This window comes from Amphibalanus amphitrite, unplaced genomic scaffold (genome assembly GCF_019059575.1).
Source record: "Amphibalanus amphitrite isolate SeventyFive unplaced genomic scaffold, NRLGWU_Aamphi_draft 000019F_arrow, whole genome shotgun sequence".
NCBI lineage: Eukaryota > Metazoa > Arthropoda > Thecostraca > Balanomorpha > Balanidae > Amphibalanus > Amphibalanus amphitrite.
The window spans coordinates 596522-617627 of NW_024881515.1; the positions used below are offsets into that span (position 1 = coordinate 596522).

Genomic DNA, 21106 nt, shown 5'->3' on the forward strand with positions numbered 1-21106 from the left:
ATAAATGCAATAAAACAAGCTAAATATTAAAATTGACAATTTTTATTCTAATGTCAAGAACTAAAATGCATAAATGAAGGATTTTGAAAGCTAAATTTGTAATATACGTCATTCACATGAGATATCGGAAAGAGCTTTGTCGATCAGCTGTTCCTACGTCGTAAACAAACGAAACGCTGCCCAGCAGCAAATCTCAACTGAAGCATTCTGCTGCTGGGCATTTTAGTGGTCGGGTTGAGGTGAATGCGGTGTCGGATTACGGCTTATCGGCTTGGGCATCGTACTAGATACAGTGAATTTACCCTTGATAGGTAATTGTTAATCCATGAAAAGTGATTTTCGTTTGAATTTTATGTGTTCTGTGTGAGTGTGGCCCTTCGCAAATTGAAATGATGAAGGATGCAGTCCAAGTTGAAGTCAACTGCAACGGTTTTATTACGGATCACCTTTCACCCTAATTTAGCTTAGTGCTCTGTCGAAACACTTACCATAGTCAATTTTAGAGTCTCCTGTAATTGGCTGTAACTCAAGTTCATTATAATTACAGCTATAGCACAATAACATTTTGCAGATTTCGCTTCTATCTCAAACTCATTGCAGTTCAAGTTGTGCCAGTACCTTTTGTTTGCTTGTGAGCTCTTGTCTCTTTGTTTTCTGAGGATGGTGTATTAGATGTCTCCAAAAATATCCTTATTTATTGCTTACCCCACACCTGTTCTTATTACCCTCAGTGTGACTTGTATCTGTTACCCATAAATGGTTATGATTTGGTTTATATTTTGCTGTTTAAAGTTAACTTATAAGTATGTAATTATGGAAACATAGGCATATATTGGCATATTTGCCCAAATTGTTAGGTATGGTATCTAACTCTGCAATGAGATTATGCTTATCTTAATGCTGTTTTATCTTTTTTATATTTGCATCAGTTTGCAAATTTTAAGCAATGATTAAGCCCAAAATGCTTTGAAATGTAAGAAACTTGTCTTAATCGCTGTGTGTAACTGCCTTTTAATTGGATATTTTTATCACAAACATAAAACCATTTTTATAAAACCAAACAAAAGAGACAAAATGCATTGAAATAAGAATCCCTCCATGTGCCCAATAATGAATGTAGCCATAAGTTGTATTTTGTAGCTTAAATCCAATGGGACCTTGGATTTTTATCCTAGAAACCTGCTTGATCATCTTAAAGAGCAATTTGCTATCATTGAACTTTGAAGATGGTGACATGTAATGAAGGTTGATTGAATGATAGCTGTGAAGAATATGTCAGACATATTGAGTATATACCCTACAGTCACCTTAAAATTTATTGTTAGATGGTACTCTAACTGTTATGATTTTCAGGCTGTCAGCTGTGCTTAAAGGATTAATCATGGTTTCACCAACAACTGTGGTAAGTCTTCCCTCTTATTTCAACTACCAACATGCACAGACTCAGCAATGAGCATGAAAAAACAAGTACAATGTACATGCTTACATATTGTCATTGGGGAACATTGTTTATGGCATGCTGTAGAGTTGTTTCCCATTTACTTAATGCGTTGTTGGGTGTGGTTAATGTATCAATACAACACAATGCTCATTTCAGATTAAGAGCGTGGGTCCGAAGCTGGTGCCGTTCTTCAAGACTGCTGCGGTGTACTTTGTGCTGTTTATCCCGGAGGACCGGCCTTCCTGGCTGGCGCTGGTCATCAAGTGCCTGCCGATCCTCTCGCTGCTCATCTTCGTGTTACTGCACGGCATGAGCCTCGGCGACGAGTGAGTACCTAGCTGGGGAACGAGTCAGTACCCGGGGACGAGGGAGTACCTAGCTGGGGACGAGAGAGCAGACCGGGAGCGAGTCAGTACCCGGGGACGAGGGAGTACCTAGCTGGGGACGAGAGAGCAGACCGGGAGCGAGTCAGTACCCGGGGACGAGGGAGTACCTAGCTGGGGACGAGAGAGCAGACCGGGAGCGAGTCAGTACCCGGGGACGAGGGAGTACCTAGCTGGGGACGAGTGAGCAAACCGGGAACGAGTCAGTACCCGGGGACGAGGGAGTACCTAGCTGGGGACGAGAGAGCAGACCGGGAGCGAGTCAGTACCCGGGGACGAGGGAGTACCTAGCTGGGGACGAGTGAGCAAACCGGGAACGAGTCAGTACCCGGGGACGAGGGAGTACCTAGCTGGGGACGAGAGAGCAGACCGGGAGCGAGTCAGTACCCGGGGACGAGGGAGTACCTAGCTGGGGACGAGTGAGCAAACCGGGAGGGAGTCAGTACCCGGGGACGAGGGAGTACCTAGCTGGGGACGAGTGAGCAAACCGGGAGCGAGTCAGTACCCGGGGACGAGGGAGTACCTAGCTGGGGACGAGTGAGCAAACCGGGAGCGAGTCAGTACCCGGGGACGAGGGAGTACCTAGCTGGGGACGAGAGAGCAGACCGGGAGCGAGTCAGTACCCGGGGACGAGGGAGTACCTAGCTGGGGACGAGTGAGCAAACCGGGAACGAGTCAGTACCCGGGGACGAGGGAGTACCTAGCTGGGGACGAGTGAGCAGACCGGGAGCGAGTCAGTACCCGGGGACGAGGGAGTACCTAGCTGGGGACGAGTGAGCAAACCGGGAACGAGTCAGTACCCGGGGACGAGGGAGTACCTAGCTGGGGACGAGAGAGCAAACTGGGAACGAGTCAGTACCCGGGGACGAGGGAGTACCTAGCTGGGGACGAGAGAGCAGACCGGGAGCGAGTCAGTACCCGGGGACGAGGGAGTACCTAGCTGGGGACGAGAGAGCAGACCGGGAGCGAGTCAGTACCCGGGGACGAAGGAGTACCTAGCTGGGGACGAGTGAGCAAACCGGGAACGAGTCAGTACCCGGGGACGAGGGAGTACCTAGCTGGGGACGAGAGAGCAGACCGGGAGCGAGTCAGTACCCGGGGACGAGGGAGTACCTAGCTGGGGACGAGTGAGCAAACCGGGAGCGAGTCAGTACCCGGGGACGAGGGAGTACCTAGCTGGGGACGAGTGAGCAAACCGGGAGCGAGTCAGTACCCGGGGACGAGGGAGTACCTAGCTGGTGACGAGTGAGCAAACCGGGAGCGAGTCAGTACCCGGGGACGAGGGAGTACCTAGCTGGGGACGAGTGAGCAAACCGGGAACGAGTCAGTACCCGGGGACGAGGGAGTACAGTATATCTAAAAAGTATGTCCCCTGGTTTGGCTCTCCCACAGGAGGCGAATCGGTAACTTGGCTGATTCCCAGTTGCGGCATCCGGCCGCCAGGGTCGCTGCCGCGCGAGCGGCCTTGACCGCTCGCATGTCATTGGCAGTTCGGTCCCTCCCCATCTATACCGAGGTGGGGAGGGGAGAAGAGGGGAAGAGAGGGGAGGGAGCGGCACTCGCTCGGCACTTGGCGATACCTGGCTGACCCCGCGCTCCCTCGCTGACCTTTGTCCTGCCCTCAGGCGAAGACCGACTTCCTGGCCTGTAGCGGCCCAGCGGAAAACCGAGCTCGCGGGGCGCGACTCCATTGGCCCAATCTTATAAATGGAATGCTGTCGTATTCACGGCATTATATAATATTAACAGTGATACCAGCAGTGGATGTGGTAAAATACAGTCCAAAATAAACGAAAGCACTCGATTCGTGCATAATGCGCCCTCCCATTCAAACAAGCCCGCCCACTTCGATAGATGGTGTAGTTTCTTAGGGCGTAAAAGATGCAAAACACTATCGATTTTTTTTAGCTCGGCCACTGGGACCGACAATATACAATTGACTGAAATGCATGAAAACCATTTTGCACTTAGGTAATAGCCGTTTTCTGCACCCAAACTTTAGCCAGTGACGCCCTGTCCATTCTAAAGCGTTTATAAGATTGGTCCCAGCACCCGATTTTATATGAGGAAGTCGTTTAAAAAGCATCTTATTTCTAACGAATTTATTACCAGTAAAACGCCTTTTGGGCGAAGAACGAGCGAGCGAGATAGTGAGCCCTGCACGTGCGGAAGGGCGAGACGGTGCTTCCAACGGGCTTGCGCAAAGCACCCTTCTAACCGGTCGTTAGCGGTGTGCCAAATTTGAACGCAATCGGCCCAGCCATTCCTGAGATCTGGAAGCGGCATTCTGCACATGCGCACGTGCAAACGGGGTCCAAAATGACTTTTGCACGGCACCCTACCAACTGGTCCCCAACCGTGTACCAAATTTGAGCGCAATCGGCCCAGCCGTTCTCGAGATCTGGAAACGCCCCCTGCACGTGCGCACGTGCAGTAGCACCCTAACCGCAACACATGGGAATGCATTGCCTGGTGGGTGCCTACCTGTATGCCAAGTTTCAGCGAAATCGCCCCAGTAATTACCGAGTTATTAAAATGGGAACAAATTTGACACCTCTCATTGTTGTATTTTGCACGTGCACTGGGGGTGACCCACATGCATCGGGAGTATCCTATTTTTGGTAGAAGGGATGCTGCTACCCTACAAAAATTACCGCAAGTCAATCGCCCAAGCGGCTGCTGAGATATGAGCCTCTCAAAATCACTACTTTTGCAAAACAGCTTGAACACCCTTGACTTTTCACGTGGCACGTGCCACGACGGTCGCTGAGGTGTATCAAAAGTAGTCAATTACGGGGTAGAAGGGATGGGGCTACCCAGTAAAAAAGACCGCAGGCCAATCGGTCCAGCGGTTGCTGAGATATAAGCCTCTCAAAAGCGTTACAGGCCGGGCCGGGCCGGGCCGCTCATACTGAGATTTTTCCGTTATATTGAAAAGACTCGCTTCGCTCGCTGCGCTCGCTCGCTCGTAATTATGGCCACTTTTACAGGACGTCTATAGAGCTTTGACTTTTACATTTCTTCCTCGTTCAGGAGAAACGTTTTAACCCTCACCGGACCTTCAGGTTTTCTGAATACCGAGGGACGTTGGGGGTTGGAAGTGAGGAAACAACCCCCTTCGCCGATTCGCCCCTAATTGAGCTAGAGCCTCACGAAAGAAACGATCGTGTGCGTCGTTACGAAATGCAGCGATTGGTCTCCGATTTAAGGACCTGCAGGGTCAGCCGATGACTTCGGAGGTCAGGTCAAGTGGCCCAAGGCACAGGTTCGGTTTTTGGTAAATAACTTCGCTAAAAATGATCGCAGATCCGCGATTTTAGCAGCATCGTGTTTATCTAGCTCAGGCGTGTCGAATGGTTTACTTTTTCTTCGGGTGAGATCAACTTAACCCTCGCCCGTATAGAGGGGGGGTCGAACGGACCCCCCTCCCTCGGTTTTTCGCGAATAACTCGTGTAAAAAGCGGCCGATCGCGACGAAACTTTCGTTACCCTCGCTTTAATCAATTTTACACCCACCCTGAAATTGTCATGACCCTGACCTCAATGACCTTTGACCTGCGACCTACTTTTCGAGACCATGTTTGGCCGGAATCGCGATTCGGCGTATGTCGGCTCGCATTAGCGGCGCGTTTGCAGTCTTTTCGTGGTTTTAAGCGTTCAAACATGGGATATGATGTTGCTTCCATGCATTAGGGTGGGTTTCAAGGTCACCGGAAAGTCAGGTCAGGTCATTGACCTTTGATGACCTCGGTTCACTTTTCGAGTTTTACATTTTCTAGGCCAGTTTTAGGAGCTGAATTCGAATTTAGCAGCCATATGAACATTTACGAAGTAGTTTTGGTGCCCTCGTAACATGTTGCGAAGCTGTCAGAGGCGGTTGCCACCTACTACGAATACCCTTACTGGTTGACCTGACCTGACCTGACCCGACCTGGCCTAAATGCATGAAGACATCATCTGTGATCAAAACTAACATGATATTCGTGATTAGCACCCCGAAAACCCCATAGCAGCCACGCTTTACGACTTTCTAACAGGCCCGATTTTCCCGACTTTTGGGTCATTGACCTGACCTGGAAAGTCAACCGATGACCTAGGAACTTAAAAATGGGTATCATCGACTTCCTCTCGTCACGGCCAACACGCTTGTTTTTCCCGCGAAGCTCTAGCTCGATCAGGGGCGAAACGGCAAGGGAGGGTCCAACGGACCCCCCCCCCCCCCCTTATACGTTTGCGGCTGGAAAAACACCAATATGGGCGAGAGTTAAGGTGTTAACCTCGGGTCAAGGTCAGGTCACAGCCCGTCAGGTCACGAAGCTGGTCAAAGGAGGTCATATTGCATATCAATCGATTCGGCAGGTCTTTTCATGTCCATTAGTGGCTTTATCGACTCGGTAGCTTTAGTTGATCGGGAGTTATTGACGAAAAACTGATACCCTTGGTTACGTGATAAATGACGTCACGCAAGATCAACAAAGCAAAATTAAAGCATCAGACCTTGCAAGGAGCGCATGAAATCACGATTCCGTGTGCTTGAGAATTTGAGATAGTTGTATATCATTTCCGGACCAAACTAGCAATTTCCATATTCCCCTGACTTTTAATGGTGAGAGACTGACCTGATCTCAGGCGACCCTTCAGAAAATCCGAGATATACATTTATACAAGTTGTGAGACTCTCGATCATACTATAAGATCCTGTAAGTTTCATCTCCCTATGAAAGCTCTGCACTGAGGGTGTAGCGAAGTTGAACATTTTAGGAGTGTGCACACAGTCCTAAAATGTTGAGGACAGTTTAGGACAGTTTCACACAGTTCATTTTAGGACTGCTCATTTATGACGTCATAGATCAGTGACCTGACTTGACTTAAAAATGCGGTTGGCGTAAAAAAATCTGACTTATCAAATCCCGACTAAAAAAATCGGCTTATAATCCGGTTAATCAAATCCCGACCATGTTTTTACCTGGCCATAAATGTTCTAGCCTTACAAATGATTGTTTGAACGCGGAAGATGCTGAATCTTGGTTAACCCCATACTTATCGTATGATAAAGAACGTCAGTGTTAGAAAGTTAATTAACAATTTTATTTAGGATAGTTTAATTCAAGTGGGTATAATCCGACTTGACAATTTACTAGGAGGGTTTTGCAGCGCTATTAGTTCGGCATTTAATTATAAATCATTGCTAATTTCGATTCGGATATCGTTATTCAATGCTGGCCTTTGCGTCCTCAGAAAGTTGTTTATAGTCATGAAGGCTTGCATTGACCCATACTTTCCATTTTTCAGCACTATTATTCGCCGTAGTTGACCAGGTGTTTTCTTCAGCTCTCCCCTGAATCCTTTGGCTTAGACCTGGCGTATCACCCGTGCATCGCAATACGCACCTACCACACACAAGTTCATGATCCCCACGAACCCACATCAGCGTCCGTTCGCTGGGTGTGTGACCCCTTGACCTTTGGCCGCGACAACTGCCAGCTTGCTGGAGCACCCCTCCCTACACGCGCTGCCCCGCCCGCTCCCCTCCCTCCCCCCCCCCCGGGGTCGTGTCACGAAGGTTCGGGCTTACGCTACTACCGGCCGCTGCGCAGCTGTCACCTAGCGCCTGGGAATGTGTGGTCTGGTGCGGATTCAGCCAACTACCGGCTCGCGACACCAGCGCCACGTAGTGGCGACGGTACATTCTTTTTAGACACACTGTACCTAGCTGGGGACGAGAGAGCAGACCGGGAGCGAGTCAGTACCCGGGGACGAGGGAGTACCTAGCTGGGGACGAGTGAGCAAACCGGGAGCGAGTCAGTACCCGGGGACGAGGGAGTACCTAGCTGGGGACGAGTGAGCAAACCGGGAGCGAGTCAGTACCCGGGGACGAGGGAGTACCTAGCTGGGGACGAGTGAGCAAACCGGGAGCGAGTCAGTACCCGGGGACGAGGGAGTACCTAGCTGGGGACGAGTGAGCAAACCGGGAACGAGTCAGTACCCGGGGACGAGGGAGTACCTAGCTGGGGACGAGGGAGTACCTAGCTGGGGACGAGTGAGCAGACCGGGAGCGAGTCAGTACCCGGGGACGAGGGAGTACCTAGCTGGGGACGAGTGAGCAAACCGGGAGCGAGTCAGTACCCGGGGACGAGGGAGTACCTAGCTGGGGACGAGTGAGCAAACCGGGAGCGAGTCAGTGCCCGGGGACGAGGGAGTACCTAGCTGGGGACGAGTGAGCAAACCGGGATCGAGTCAGTACCCGGGGGCGATTGAGTACACCGGACGAGCGAGTACATGGGGCGACTGGGTACACGAGAATGAACGACTACACGGGGACGATTGAGTACTCTTGATCGAGTCAGTACATGGAGACGAACGAGGACACGGGTACAGGTGAGGGGCGATTGTACCTTTACTGTCACCATGCTCAATGCTCATGCATATATGTATTGCAGATCCGTGTGCTTATTCACACCTGTAACCCAGCGGTAGACTCGGGTGGGGAATGCATTTTCGATTTTGACATCAAAATTACAGCCCGAAAAAAAATCATGTGGATGTAGATAGCTAAATTTCAAACTCGGAAATTATGCAGGGCGCTGTTCGGCAGCCGGCTATTTTGTGTGCAGGGTATGACGTATTTCGCGAGCCGACGTCACAGGCGGTGACGTCGGCTCGCGCGCGAGCCGAGCGCCAACGACAAACTAACGGGAACCCTCGGACACCCTCGGGGCATAAACCGCGGAGTAGCATATTGAGCGAGTCTTATAAGGAAAATTCATATATTTTCGTTTCTCAAATGATAATCAGGGTGTCTCTTACCTTTTTACATATCATTTAGGTTTACCTAACACTTCAGTTGCCAAATATCTGCAATTTATTCAAGCGAAGGTGTTTTCAGTAAATATCAATGGTACAGACCGAAATCTTTTGAATAAAAACTCCAGCCAACAGAAATAAAAATAACTTAATTTATTCCAACAATTTCCTCCAAATAAACAACATAAAAACTCACTTTTACACACATCATTCATAATAAAGCATACTATCACGCCGCTTTTGACAATTGCGGCGTCGAGTGGCGCGCTGCTAGCGCTCTTTTTCGATCGCAGAGACCCTGCACGCGCGCGAGCACACTACGTCACGTCCGGGGGGCACAGGTATATGAAAAATCGCAGTGACGTAACACTTTTCTCGCTTCTCATTGGTCAATAGCCCGTTGCCGGGGTAACGTGCACGTATGTGAGCGCGGGCAAGAGTACTAGCCGGCCGCCGATCAGGGCTCAGGAATGAGCTTCGAATTTAAAACGCTGAACGGTCTGACGGTCATCGCTAGTCCGTGGCACACATCGGTACTACCCTTTTTTTGCATTGTTTTGTGTGATGAAGATGCGATGAAACCGACGCGGTTGAAGTACCACGGTCTCTCGTGTTTTGATCCGCCAACTGCGCCAGTCCTCACGGCCCAAACATGTGTGTTGGTTTGTTTTCCATCGTTGACTCGGATGAATTGCCTTCTATTCTGTTAGCTGGAAATGTCCATTCTGTTGATTTCTTGGATTCCAGTACCTCGTTCAGAAACGGGTTCGCGGAGTGTACGAATCTTTCGAATCAGGTTGGGCGAGCAGCTTACGAAGCAACTCTGGTTGGTTATGTGCGGTGACAGAGTTATGAAAACTAAGCTACAGTCATTTGTATTTGGCTGCTTGTTACTTTTTTTAGTCCGGTACCATTTTCGGTCTTGTAATCTATATAGTTTTTACTGAACTTAAACTACGGCATTCGTGCATGCTATGGTCAGCTTTATTCATTTAGTGATTTGCCACCGCAATCGTGACAGTGACTACAGGCTTGGGTTTATGGTTAAACTCTTATTGTGCACCCGCTTCTATGCTAGGCATTCGGTCTATGCATAAAAAGAGAATACTTTACCGATGAACCACGCTGTTTACACACGATTTGCATATGCCGAGATATTATTCAGCTATGCTCGATGTTCGATGACCTTAAGCGTGAATTCTCAGAAAAACGCAAAAATAAACCACTACAAACGCCAGTATTTGGCTATTTTTGTGATCGGTATTGTCAGCGATCTCTCAGTCGCAGTCGTGAGTTCTCTGTAGCTGACCCTGTATCGTTATATGACGCCGCTGGCAGCCGGGGTCCTTGCCTCCCTTCTCTGTTGATTTTACCAGGCCACCGAAGGTTTGGGCTCGGAGGCCGGTCGCCGGATGCCGCCCCGTCATACGGCAGTCGTTGCTAATGCCGTGTTTTGGCTCGTGGACCGGCCGAACCAGGAATAACCAGCCCGCCCGGCCGGCGGCCCGCCGCCGGTCCCGCTGTCCGTCCTCGTCCGACAGCAGCCAGCGCAGAGCTCTGGACAGGCAATGGACGGCCTTGGCCGGCGGAGGTCGTGCCCGACCGTCCGGAGTCGGTCTCGATAAATAGCGGCAGGCTGTGTGGCTCCCATGCTGCTATGGGCGTTGTTTCTCTCATGCGACCAAGCGGGGGCTTTAATATTGATGAAGTAGGAAGCGTGGACCTTATGGAAGCGTTTGAGGCAGCGGCGTTCTCTAATGTACCCATTGTTTATTCAGTCAGATTTGTCGTGTTGTCTTGGGCTAGTTGCTTAATTTAAATGCCCTACTCATATGCTTAATGTATGATCTTCTTGCCAGCCACAACTTTGGTCTTTGGTACAGTGCAAGTATGTATGGTGTCATTCTGGTTCGACTACAGATCTATCACAGAGATGTATTCAACGGCCTCATGTTTTCTCTTCGGTGGTATGCATATTTACACTGTCGAAATTGATCGTTATGTTTATTCATCTTCACAACAGACCTTGCTCTTATATAACTGTATTTGTTATTTCGATGGTTGTCTCGACTCACATGCCTACAATTGACGTTCCCTCGGGAGCTGCAAGATAAAAGACCCCCAGTTGGATTTAATTCTACTACTTTGGGCCACGTCTGACCGGTTGCCGACGTTTCCAAATCATATCGTTTCAGGCCTGAGAAAATTGTCATCGCTGCGTTCGCTTGCCATCCCTTGCCATCGCATGCCATCGCTAACAGAAATCTCTCACTCGTGAATCGTGAATGGATCACTCATGAAGTTTGGCCATATATTAGGCTGGTCTTTCCCGTTCAACGTTTTCGGTCGTTCTCGAGCCGTAGCACATGCGGTGAAATTAATCTGAGTGCTTGCCATACACACTGCGCAGCCATTCCTAATGCATCACTCAAGCTGCCTACCTGTATGGTATTTTGGGATTCCGATATTGGTGTTGCCATTTGTCGATGATACTGAATCAATATTGTTGCGTTTATTTACCGTGCTTGTAGGTATTTTGGTCGAGAGCGCCGGAGCTGTCTATTGAACTCCCATCTAATTCGTTGCGATCGATGTCGGGAGCGATCGGACGGCGGCGCTGACGGCTCCGACCGCCTCCGGACGTGACCGAAGGTCGAGCCCAATATAACAGCCCCCGGACAGAGTTACGGTCCTTCAATCTCCGAGTTCCGGCAGGCGGCTGGCCGCTGGGACTCCACCGAAATGGGCTCTTCCGAGTCCGCCATGGAGCCGGGTCCGGTCTTCGGGGCACTGTCCCCTGGGCTCCAGTGGCCGGGACCCTGTCAGCGAAGTGACTGGTAATCACAACTCCAGCTCAGACCTGACCGGCGACTTCGTGACTGCTGCGCGGAACTGGTCCCAAACCGCGGATTGTCAGACGTGCTGATACGCGCTGCATTCGAACAAAGGCGGCGGTCAGGACTGGAACCGTCCGCATCAGTCGTAATGCCAAAACTGGCCCCAGCCTGTGACCGCCAAACACTGGCATGCGATGGTTAAATCCGAGGATTACGTGAGTAAGAAGTAACGCACATCCTGCGGGAAGTTGTCGAGCGGATTTTAGATTAGTGAATACTCATCTATATGACGGAACTCTATGAAACAACGTCCAGGTGACTGAGGTAGTCATTCGCAGGACTAGCGCCTCTGGTGGGGTTTTCCTGACCGGTGCCCTGCGCCGCGTCTTTTCCCACGCTACAGACGCTGCTCGACCTTGACACCGGCTGTCGCGGAGGCCGCCGAACTTATACCACTGTCTCCGAGAGCGCTATCGGGGCCTGTAAGTGGGGTCATCCCGAACATTCACAGCCCAGATACTTATGGTGCTATCCACTTTGTATGGTGAAATCAAACGGGAGGACTTGCGCTGAAGGTGGGCGTCAAGAGCGCTGCTCGACACTTGGACATAAGCTTTACCGTAGTGGTGTATTTTAAGCTGCATTGTGTCTGTTGTTGAACCGCTGCAACCTGACTCGATCACCGCCTCCTGTTTTCTGATATGTCGCCATTGGGTCCCTAGAATATGCTGGATACCGACCGCGTATTGTAAGCGACTGCTGCTGGCACTCAGTTGCAGTGACCGCTTAACTCCTCCGTGTGGTACGGCACTCAAATATTCGAACCGTAGTGCTCTGCCGCTCTCAAATTGCCCCAGTGTGGGAGATATTGATATCAGTGCTCGAAAACAAAGTACCTCTCGCAGTATTTGCATGAAAAGCGTTCGAACAACACATTCCTGACACCGCAACTACTGGGAAATATCAGAGCAAATATCGTTATCATGCATATTCTACCATGGAAGAAGTTTCAAGTTTACCTAATAGATAGCAGTAAACCGGCATTTTTTTCGTCTTAGCATCCTTCACAGTTCACATCTACCAGTACCAGCGTTATTTCAGCTTTATGATTCGCGCTGTTTTCTTACTGCTATTAGGTTTAGGTATTTTAACCTTGAACAAAGTACCTACAGGCTACGCAATTAGCAATGTAATTTGCGCAGCTAAACTGCGATTCAACGTAGGATAAAAATTAAAATAAATCAAATGAAAAACAAATGAATCTCGCTTTGACGTGACTCATGCCGCAAGGGATATCAACAGGGTACCTCTCACAACTGTGGGATTTGGACCGTATGCTACCGCGTTTGATGCGATGCCCCTGCAGTCTGCACCGTATACGCCATACGGGTGCGCTTTTGGCAACATTTTCCCGGGCCTAGCACTGCGGAAGCACCGCGACTAGCCAGGCAAAATCCCCTTTCACCACTGGTGAATGTCGAAGCCAGTTAAAACGTGCATGATGATTGATGAATTCATATGATGAATTGGTCTTATTGGATGTTACGGACCAGTTAACAAAGTGTACTAGCATGTTTACGCGGCAATTCATTGCCACTGTGTCAATAGTTTTTTAGCATTATTCAGTTACATCAAGAAGCAAGCCATTACATTTAGCCATTACATTAGCCATTACATTCAGGTGTTACATTTTGGTGTTAGTTCAGGTGGGGAGCCACGGTCTCGCGCAGCAGTCCAAGTACCTTCATTCTCGTTATGTCATCCATGGTCACCACCCTGTCTCTGTCCTGCCCGGCAGGTACGCGTACGCGCGGCGCATCATGCTCGGCCTGAGCTGCTGCATGCTGGGTGACGCGCTGCTCGTCTTCCCTGGCTTCTTCCTGGAGGGGATGGCCGCCTTCGCCGCCGGACACCTCTTCTACATATCGGCCTTCGGCTTCAAACCCGTCAACCCGTACGCGGGCGCCGTGCTGTACTCGCTCGGAGCGGCCGGTAAGTTACCCGTGCTGTACTCGCTCGGAGCGGCCGGTAAGTTACCCGTGCTGTAGGGGAAGGTGGGGTAAGACGGCCCAGCGGGGCAAGACGGACCACCAGCCCTCCCGGCTGAACCGCTGCTGGTATCTACTGCTTTATGCACTCACTATGTTTGTTTTCCTTCGTAACAATTGCCACCTTGAGCTCATGCTGTTAGGATGCATAGCTTTTGAGTTATTGAGAAAAATGTTGTTTTTCGTCAAACCGATCTAATATAATAGGTCTACGGGTGATTCAATTACGACGCCTTTCTTGCATGATTAGTTTCTATTTTGCACTTTACTGTGAAGAACAAAGTTAGAAACTTAGTTAAAGTCACACTTTAGGAAAGGCAAGGTTTTGCAATGTTGGGCTATTTGACATATACGTCATGATAATGACAGAATTTAGATTTGGGGCAAGACGGACCACTGTGGTCCATCTTACCCTGTGGTGGTCCACTGTACCCTGCATATGGAAAGTTCTTTTCCAAAACATTGACACAAGTTTAAGTAAGCTAATTTTTCAGGAAGGAGTCTTTGTTGCATGTGAGCCATGCATGCAAGTGCTCAGTTAGCATGCATTCATGCCAAACGACAATCAACACACATGTTCCCAGCTTTTAGCTGCTTTTCCATCACACATGAGTAAAGAATAAAGGCTCATTTTGTTATTTTACCATTCTGGTTACTTTTTCTTACAAGAGTACAGAGCAGAAGTGTAACACACATGAACGGATAGCAGACACTGCTGGGTGGTCCGTCTTACTCCACGTTTTTTCTTGTCTGAGTTTTTGACATGTCCCTCTTTAAGAGCATCCACCACCTAGATGTCTTTAATTTGAAATTTAGTCTTTACACATATCAACAGAGGAATGATTGAGCATTCCGAAGACTATAAATAATATGAATTACGAGAGCAGTGTAGCAAGATATGCGGCCTCAAACCTTAGCTGGTCCGTCTTACCCCACCTTCCCCTACTCGCTCGGAGCGGCCGGTAAGTTACCCGTGCTGTACTCGCTTGGAGCGGCCGGTAAGTTACCCGTGCTGTACTCGCTTGGAGCGGCCGGTAAGTTACCCGTGCTGTACTCGCTCGGAGCGGCCGGTGAGTTCTGGGTTCTCAATTTTCAGGTGACGTGTTGTATAAAAGTGCCCGCTCTCGCTAGTCACTTGGGCGCAAGTGATCGGTGCAGTCTGGGATACATGGTACACAGAAGACACCCTGAAAGAACCCTACTCATTCACTCACACTCACTCACTCACTCACTTTATTACTCGAGCGCTCCCTTCCTCCCTCCCTCACTCACTCACTCACTCACTCACTCACACACCCATTACTCCGTTGACGATGTGTACTTGTTGTCTCTCATTCGTACTCTATGACCTGACAGGCCCGGCCCGTTCCACCCTCACAGGCCCGGCCCCTTTCCGCAGTCCGGAAGCCGCCCCTAACCGGTTCGGCGCCGCGTCCGGCGTAACTAACTGACTGATCTCTTCCTGCTCTGTCGGACGTGTTGAACCGATCTGATGCCAGCTCGGGTTGGTTTGAGATCAAGATGTATCGCGTCTGATGACAGCGCGTGACTACTCGTATACCGCATTACTTGATACGATAATCTTGTTATTTGGGCTACGGTTGGTAGCTGAGTTATTTGGGCTACGGTTGGTAGCTGAGTCGTAAGAACGGTTCAATCTCATGTAGCCTCGTGGGTGTCTCGGAGTTTATCAGCGTTTCCCGGCTGCCCGAGACGCCTGCTCGGCACGCCCGCTGACATATGATATGCGGCTGTTGACCTAAAAACAATGAATGCGTCTCATGTGACGGCCTTAGAGCGTTTCATGTGACGGCTGAGTAGCACGTGCGACGCCGGTGAGCGCTGGTGACCCCTGGTTTGTGAGCGTCGCTGGCCGCTGGTATGGCGGACTCCACTGTCCGCTGGCAGTGGGCCTCATTAGCTCAGCGGACTCCTGGTCCAGTAAGCCCTGCTGACCGCTGCGCAAGCCCAGTGATCGCCCATCACCGTGGGGTCAGTTAGCTCCTCGGGCTACTGGTCATGCAAGCTCCGCCGGCGGCTACTGGTCCAGTAAGCTGCGCCGTCGGCCGGGCCGGTTAGCGTCGCCGGCAGCCGTCGCTCGTAGCTGGCCGTTTTAGCGGTGCCCGGCCGGCCGGCAGGCCTGACGAGCCTCCCGGAGCGCCCGGACGCCCGGTGCATGTGTACTGGAGAGCGGCATCGCTGGGCCGGCCCGTCCCAATGATAGCACGGCTGGCGATAGGCCGCAGACAAAGACTGAGCGCTCTCTCCAAGGATATCTGCCGAAACCGGTGACAAAAACAAGAGCTTACCTGACGCTAATCGTGCCACAACAGAGCCGTCCTGTGTGTCAATCAGCACGACCCGTCATCCCGCCTAATTGCTCAACGAAACAATGCACGCAACATTGGGCAACTGTAATGAGCTAGGGTTTTATTGTTAGTGCAGGCAGACTCTCCCGACCCCACAAATGGCCGACCATCGGCCGACTTTCGATCCTCTGTGCGGCTGAATGACCGTGCCGGTCGCTGTCCATGCCTGTGACTGTGTGGTATCTGTATCTGCCCGGCTGTGACTAGGGCTGTGGCCTGTGTCTGTTTCTGACTGTTCCTAGTGTTTGCCAGCGCTGTATCTGCTGATGCTGGGCGCTGAGGGCGTGTTCGTTGTCTGACTGTGTCTCTGTTTGTATCTTCCAGCGCTGTACCTGCTGATGCCGGGCGCTGAGGGTGTGTTCGTCGTCTGTGACTGACTGTGTCTGTGCCTGTGTCCCCAGCGCTGTACCTGCTGATGCCGGGCGCTGAGGGCGTGTTCGTCGTCTGACTGTGACTGTGACTGACTGTGTCCCCAGCGCTGTACCTGCTGATGCCGGGCGCTGAGGGCGTGTTCGTGGTCGGCCTATGACTGTGTCTGTCTTTGTCCCCAGCGCTGTACCTGCTGATGCCGGGCGCCGAGGGTGTGTTCGTCGTCGGCCTGCCCGTATACGCTGGCGCGCTCATCACCATGGTATGGCGCGCCATCGCCCGCGTCCGCCTGCTCGAGGACTTCTGGACCTGGACCAAACTGTGCTCCTGCATCGGCGGCATCTGTTTCGTCATCTCGGACACGTTCATCGGCTTCCACGTGTTCTACGGCGCCCCGTACATCCAGGTGAGATCGCCGCCCGAACCGCTGGGGGCTCGCCGCTGGCCCCGTGGTGTGAAGGTTGGCGCACCGGCTCGGGTTGCGCTAACCCCGCCCGGCTGGTTAGTGCATCATACGTCGGGCGATCAGGCCTGCTCAGCGGACCGGCAGTGGGGATATATGAAACCTTGACCTGCACTGCAACTAGTTTGTCAAGCTGGATGGGTATTGTGTAGGACAGAACAGGATTTGTGCAACAAACAGATTGCGCTGATTCAACATCATGACGTTCGTCCTTCTCTCACAAAACAGGTTAGGGGCCCTGGTAAAATTGTGTTGTGAGTTAAATTGATTGATAAAGGGTGTTCACTAAAAATTGACACAAACTTTGAATGACTGCACATCAAAAGTGAATCAAGCTATTACGATGCAGCTTAGCATAGTCGAGATAAAAGGGACGCTTTTTTATCATACCGAGCATAAAATTTCACGGATGTAGGTAATGAAAACAGTGGCGTTAGAGGTCGTTTTAAACAAGGACTACCAAAAGCCCATTGGCAGGCTTTCCCAAAGTAGCACGTCAATGGGAGAGTTTGGCACGTACAAATACCCAATGAAAACTTACAATGTCGAAATTAGTTACATACCGTACAGTAGGACGAAAGTTCTAGAGGGTGTGGGAGTCCGAAAAGCTGAAGTGGTGTAATTGTGAAGATATTGGCCTGAGGAAGGGTCGGGCCCCGAAAATGCACGTGTAGGGGCTTTTTGACACCTCACAGTGCAATGCTGCTGATCAGTAAGGTATTAACTGTGCCTAAGCGAAGAAGATATATCACACCTGAGACTAGGCTGAGTTACAACCGGCGTAAATAATTTCTCGAAGCGACTGGGAACAACATAAGGCCAGGGAAGTAAATATGCTATGGTCAAAAAAGGGACAAAAATGCAGAAAAAAAAGTTAAACTATTTAAGGTAGAAAAATCATGTTTTTAGTTAAAGGGCGACAATTAACTAGACAATGGAGTGTTCTGTTGTGATGTGGTCGATGATACAAGGGCTAACGTCCATTTAAGTGTCAGCATGCAAGCTAACGCTGGATGCCGTGGTGTATGTGTTATTTCAGAGAATATCATCAGTTCGACTTTATTCCTCCAGACTGGTCCTTTACAATATGATACTTTTTTTAGCAAAGAGTATTATTAAGCACTAGAGGTTCATGCAGAACAACATATGTAACCAGAAGGTGATTTTCTGGTCCGACCTCGCTCCAGCACACTAACCAAGGGGCGCCTTGAGGACCCCGGCCGATGTAAAAATGTCCATTGGAACGAGACCCGATAAGCCATTTTCCACGCCTGAAATTTAACAAATGACTATCGAATGTGATTTGCCTAAGGCTATTATAACGTATGTTGGTGTCTTTCGATTTCATACAAAATATCAACTGGTTGCTCATTACCACCATCAACTGGCCAACATCACGGTCCACTGGTGCCAGAGCTTGTGACAACACTTCCAAGGAAATGCCCAAAAAATGACCTATGGGGATCAGGCAAATCTGTTGACGTTCTACGGCTTGCAGCAGATGCAATGTGCATTACAACAATGCCTCGTTTGTTTAAATCGGTACATTTTTACCGAAAATACAGCCTGCTAAACTTTGTCTCAATTTTTAGTGAACACCTTGTAGATGTAATGTACATTGCACTTGTTTCAAAATTATTTACATTTTCAACATTGTTAATTTCAAATGCTTATTTGTTACAGCTCTGTGTATAGTAAGCAAGTGGCAGCATATCCTGTGATTATTGAATATCATGATCATAGACCTCTGTACGTACACCAAGTCTACGATGTACAGCGGTCTATGTCATACTTTTTAGGTGGCACACGAAACGCGCACTGCATTTTATCGCTTGCGATCATGAAACCGTCACCTAATGTAACAAATGTCACCTGTAGCTCGGTTCCCCGTACTCGCCCCTCCCCGGCTGGGTGAGCCCCGCCGACACTCCGCCTTGGTGACAGAGTTTCTCCCACCTGCCGCCAGGCGGCGGTGATGGTGCTCTACTACGCCGGCCAGCTGGGCATCGCCCTCAGCGTGGTCGACTCCAAGGCCTCCTACCTGGACGCCAGGCGCCGCGAGAAGCAGAAACTGACCGCCGACGGCGCTACAAAGAGCGCGCTCAACGCCGCCGCCCCGTGCGCCACAATCGCCGCTGCTCCCTGCGCCACGATCGCTGCCGCTCCGTGCGCTACAATGGCTGCCGCCGCTGCCGTGGCCGCCGCTCAGTAGGTGGTGCTGCTGTCTACCCAGCAGTATCGGCATAGTCGGCTAGAAGGTGCCCTGCTGTCTGTCCAGCAGTATCAGCTCAGTCAGCCCAGCAGCGGCCGCGGTGGCTGCTGAATAGGTGTTCAGCACAGCGGCGGCCGCTATGGGCTCACGCAGACTTTAGTTCAAACGGGCATGGGCGTTAGTTCAAACAGGCATGTGCGTTAGTTCAAACAGGCTCCCTCGCGGATGTCGCGACCGGCTGGGAGGGATGGCACAGCTCTCAGCGGAGCGATCGTCCGCTGACTGCGCCGGAGCTTTATCAGCCTTTAGTGGAGAGGGCGCCCCGGCCGGCGCGGTCCCGGTCCTAGCCCGCTCAGTAGAGCAGGTATCCGCCGCGAGACGCCCGCGCCCCACCCTCGCACACCTGACCTCTGCTGGAAGACACTCGCGGAGCGGGTGCATATCGCGCTTTCATTGGTGGTCGTCCGAGACGCCGATCGCGGGTTCCATGGCATCAGCTTCCGGGGCCGGTGCTGCTACACATTTCCTTTGAGGTTCAGAGCTTGCCTAGTGCCAAGGCTTCGATTTGTCGGTCATCTTGACCGAATACCATTAGGAAAAGTGAGAACGGAGGGAGCCTGGTGATGCCTCTGAGTTTCAATGTCTACCATAGCGAGAGATCTGTAAATGCGTCGCGTGGTTCTGCCTCGAGAGAACTGCACGGGTGGCCGAGACGCCGCTTTGGTCTAATGTAACGGGTCGACTGACACTGGTATTGATGTTACCGGCGGGCGCGTTATAAGTTCGGGATGAAGGGAGACTGCGGGACACCAGCGATATCGCCGAGGGAGCTGGGGGAGGATGGGGGAGGGGTCCATCCGCGGCTTACCAACGTTGCAGAGTGCAGCCCAAAATCCTAATGCAGGTGAAGTCAAAAAGTGTCGCTACTCGTAATCAAAAAAGCCTCACAAAACTAATGACTAGCACGGCCTTTCCCGAATTGGCGCCGATTCCGGCCGACCATCCCATCAGTGCTGGGTCGTCGGTAACTTATGCGGCTCGCAGGGGCGCAGAACCACCAAACTCCCTTCCGTGCCTAGCTGGGTAGCACCTACCGTCTCTGAGTTCAGAAATATGGGGTCGTAAGGCTCAGCTGACGCACACGCTGGTGGGACCGACAGTTGAATGTCGGCAAAACACATCGTGCAATGTTGGCCATAAATGGCGCACGCTCAGATTAAGAAAGACGTGATCCTTATACCAAATAGTTGGTAGGTTTTCATCTCCTCGATGTCGTATGTCCTGTGTAGGCGACTGGTTTCCCGTCGGCTGGTTATGTTTACACATGTGCGCGTGCCGCGGCCCCGCCTCGTGTCGGCGCTATGTCCCCCTGGCGCTTATCGGCGCCCGTTTCAGCAGTCTTCCTTTGTTGACGTTGAGTTGATGGTGCATCGCCCCGAGCGCCGCGTACTTCTCGTTCACCTGCTCTCAGAGACTGAATGAGCCTGTGTGTGAGAGATCGGTGTCCCTGGCGTTTCCTCTCGGTACCTTTGTGGTTAGTTTTAAGTCAGATCGTTGTTGTGACTGCTACCACGGGAGCCCACAAATGGTCGAAGTAGTTTCTATAAGTATGGTCGAAGTATAAGCTAGTTTCTATAGTTATAGCTGTATTTTATGGTGACTGATACCGGGATGCGCGCTTGGCTACGGCCGAGACCGAGCATGCGTTTGGCCCCGGTAATTTGCAATACCAGGCTTGCCACCAACGTTCTTCATTTTGTCACCTGTGAGGGGTCTCGGTGTAGTGACTGTAGTGCTGACGGTCTGCTCGGGCCGTGGCCCCTCCCTGTCCTCTGTAGTATTTAGTATAGTGTGCTGCAGGCGGTGCAGAGAAGACGACGAAAGTCTGAGGAAGGGTCACTGGAGCGGGGCTTAGAGTGCGGGTGGCCGCGGCTAGTGTCGGATGCGGGCCGGGAGAGGGCGCCCTAGGACTAGCCGGGAGGCGGCGCCCCTGAACTGGCCGGGAGATGGCGCCGGCGTTAGACTCAGGAAGCGGGACAGGGCACCGCAGTGAATGGACCGTCTTTTCGTGGTCGTATGTCAAACCATACCGTATTGTGTCGATGTTTGCGGGCTACTCCGCACCTGGCTCCTGCCAAATATACATACATATTCACCTCGGCTCGTGCTCTCTGGACTGT

The 21106-nt window shown here is 51.0% G+C and overlaps 1 protein-coding gene across 3 annotated transcripts; it reads left to right on the top strand.

Moving 5' to 3' along the window:
* Nucleotides 1–166: 166 nt before the first annotated feature.
* LOC122389350 (lysoplasmalogenase-like protein TMEM86A) lies at nt 167–21086 on the top strand. 3 transcript variants are annotated; one of them, XM_043381277.1, is made up of 6 exons: nt 167–311; nt 1354–1402; nt 1598–1767; nt 13264–13457; nt 16434–16657; nt 18681–21086. In XM_043381277.1, exons 1-6 carry the CDS (start codon nt 244–246, stop codon nt 18924–18926), a joined length of 951 nt encoding a protein of 316 aa, XP_043237212.1. In that variant the 5' UTR covers nt 167–243; the 3' UTR covers nt 18927–21086. The 3 variants fall into 3 exon arrangements, with proteins under 3 accessions (XP_043237212.1, XP_043237222.1, XP_043237228.1); XM_043381287.1 differs by having other exon boundaries at nt 176–228; XM_043381293.1 differs by having other exon boundaries at nt 191–239.
* The last annotated feature ends 20 nt before the right edge of the window (nt 21087–21106 follow it).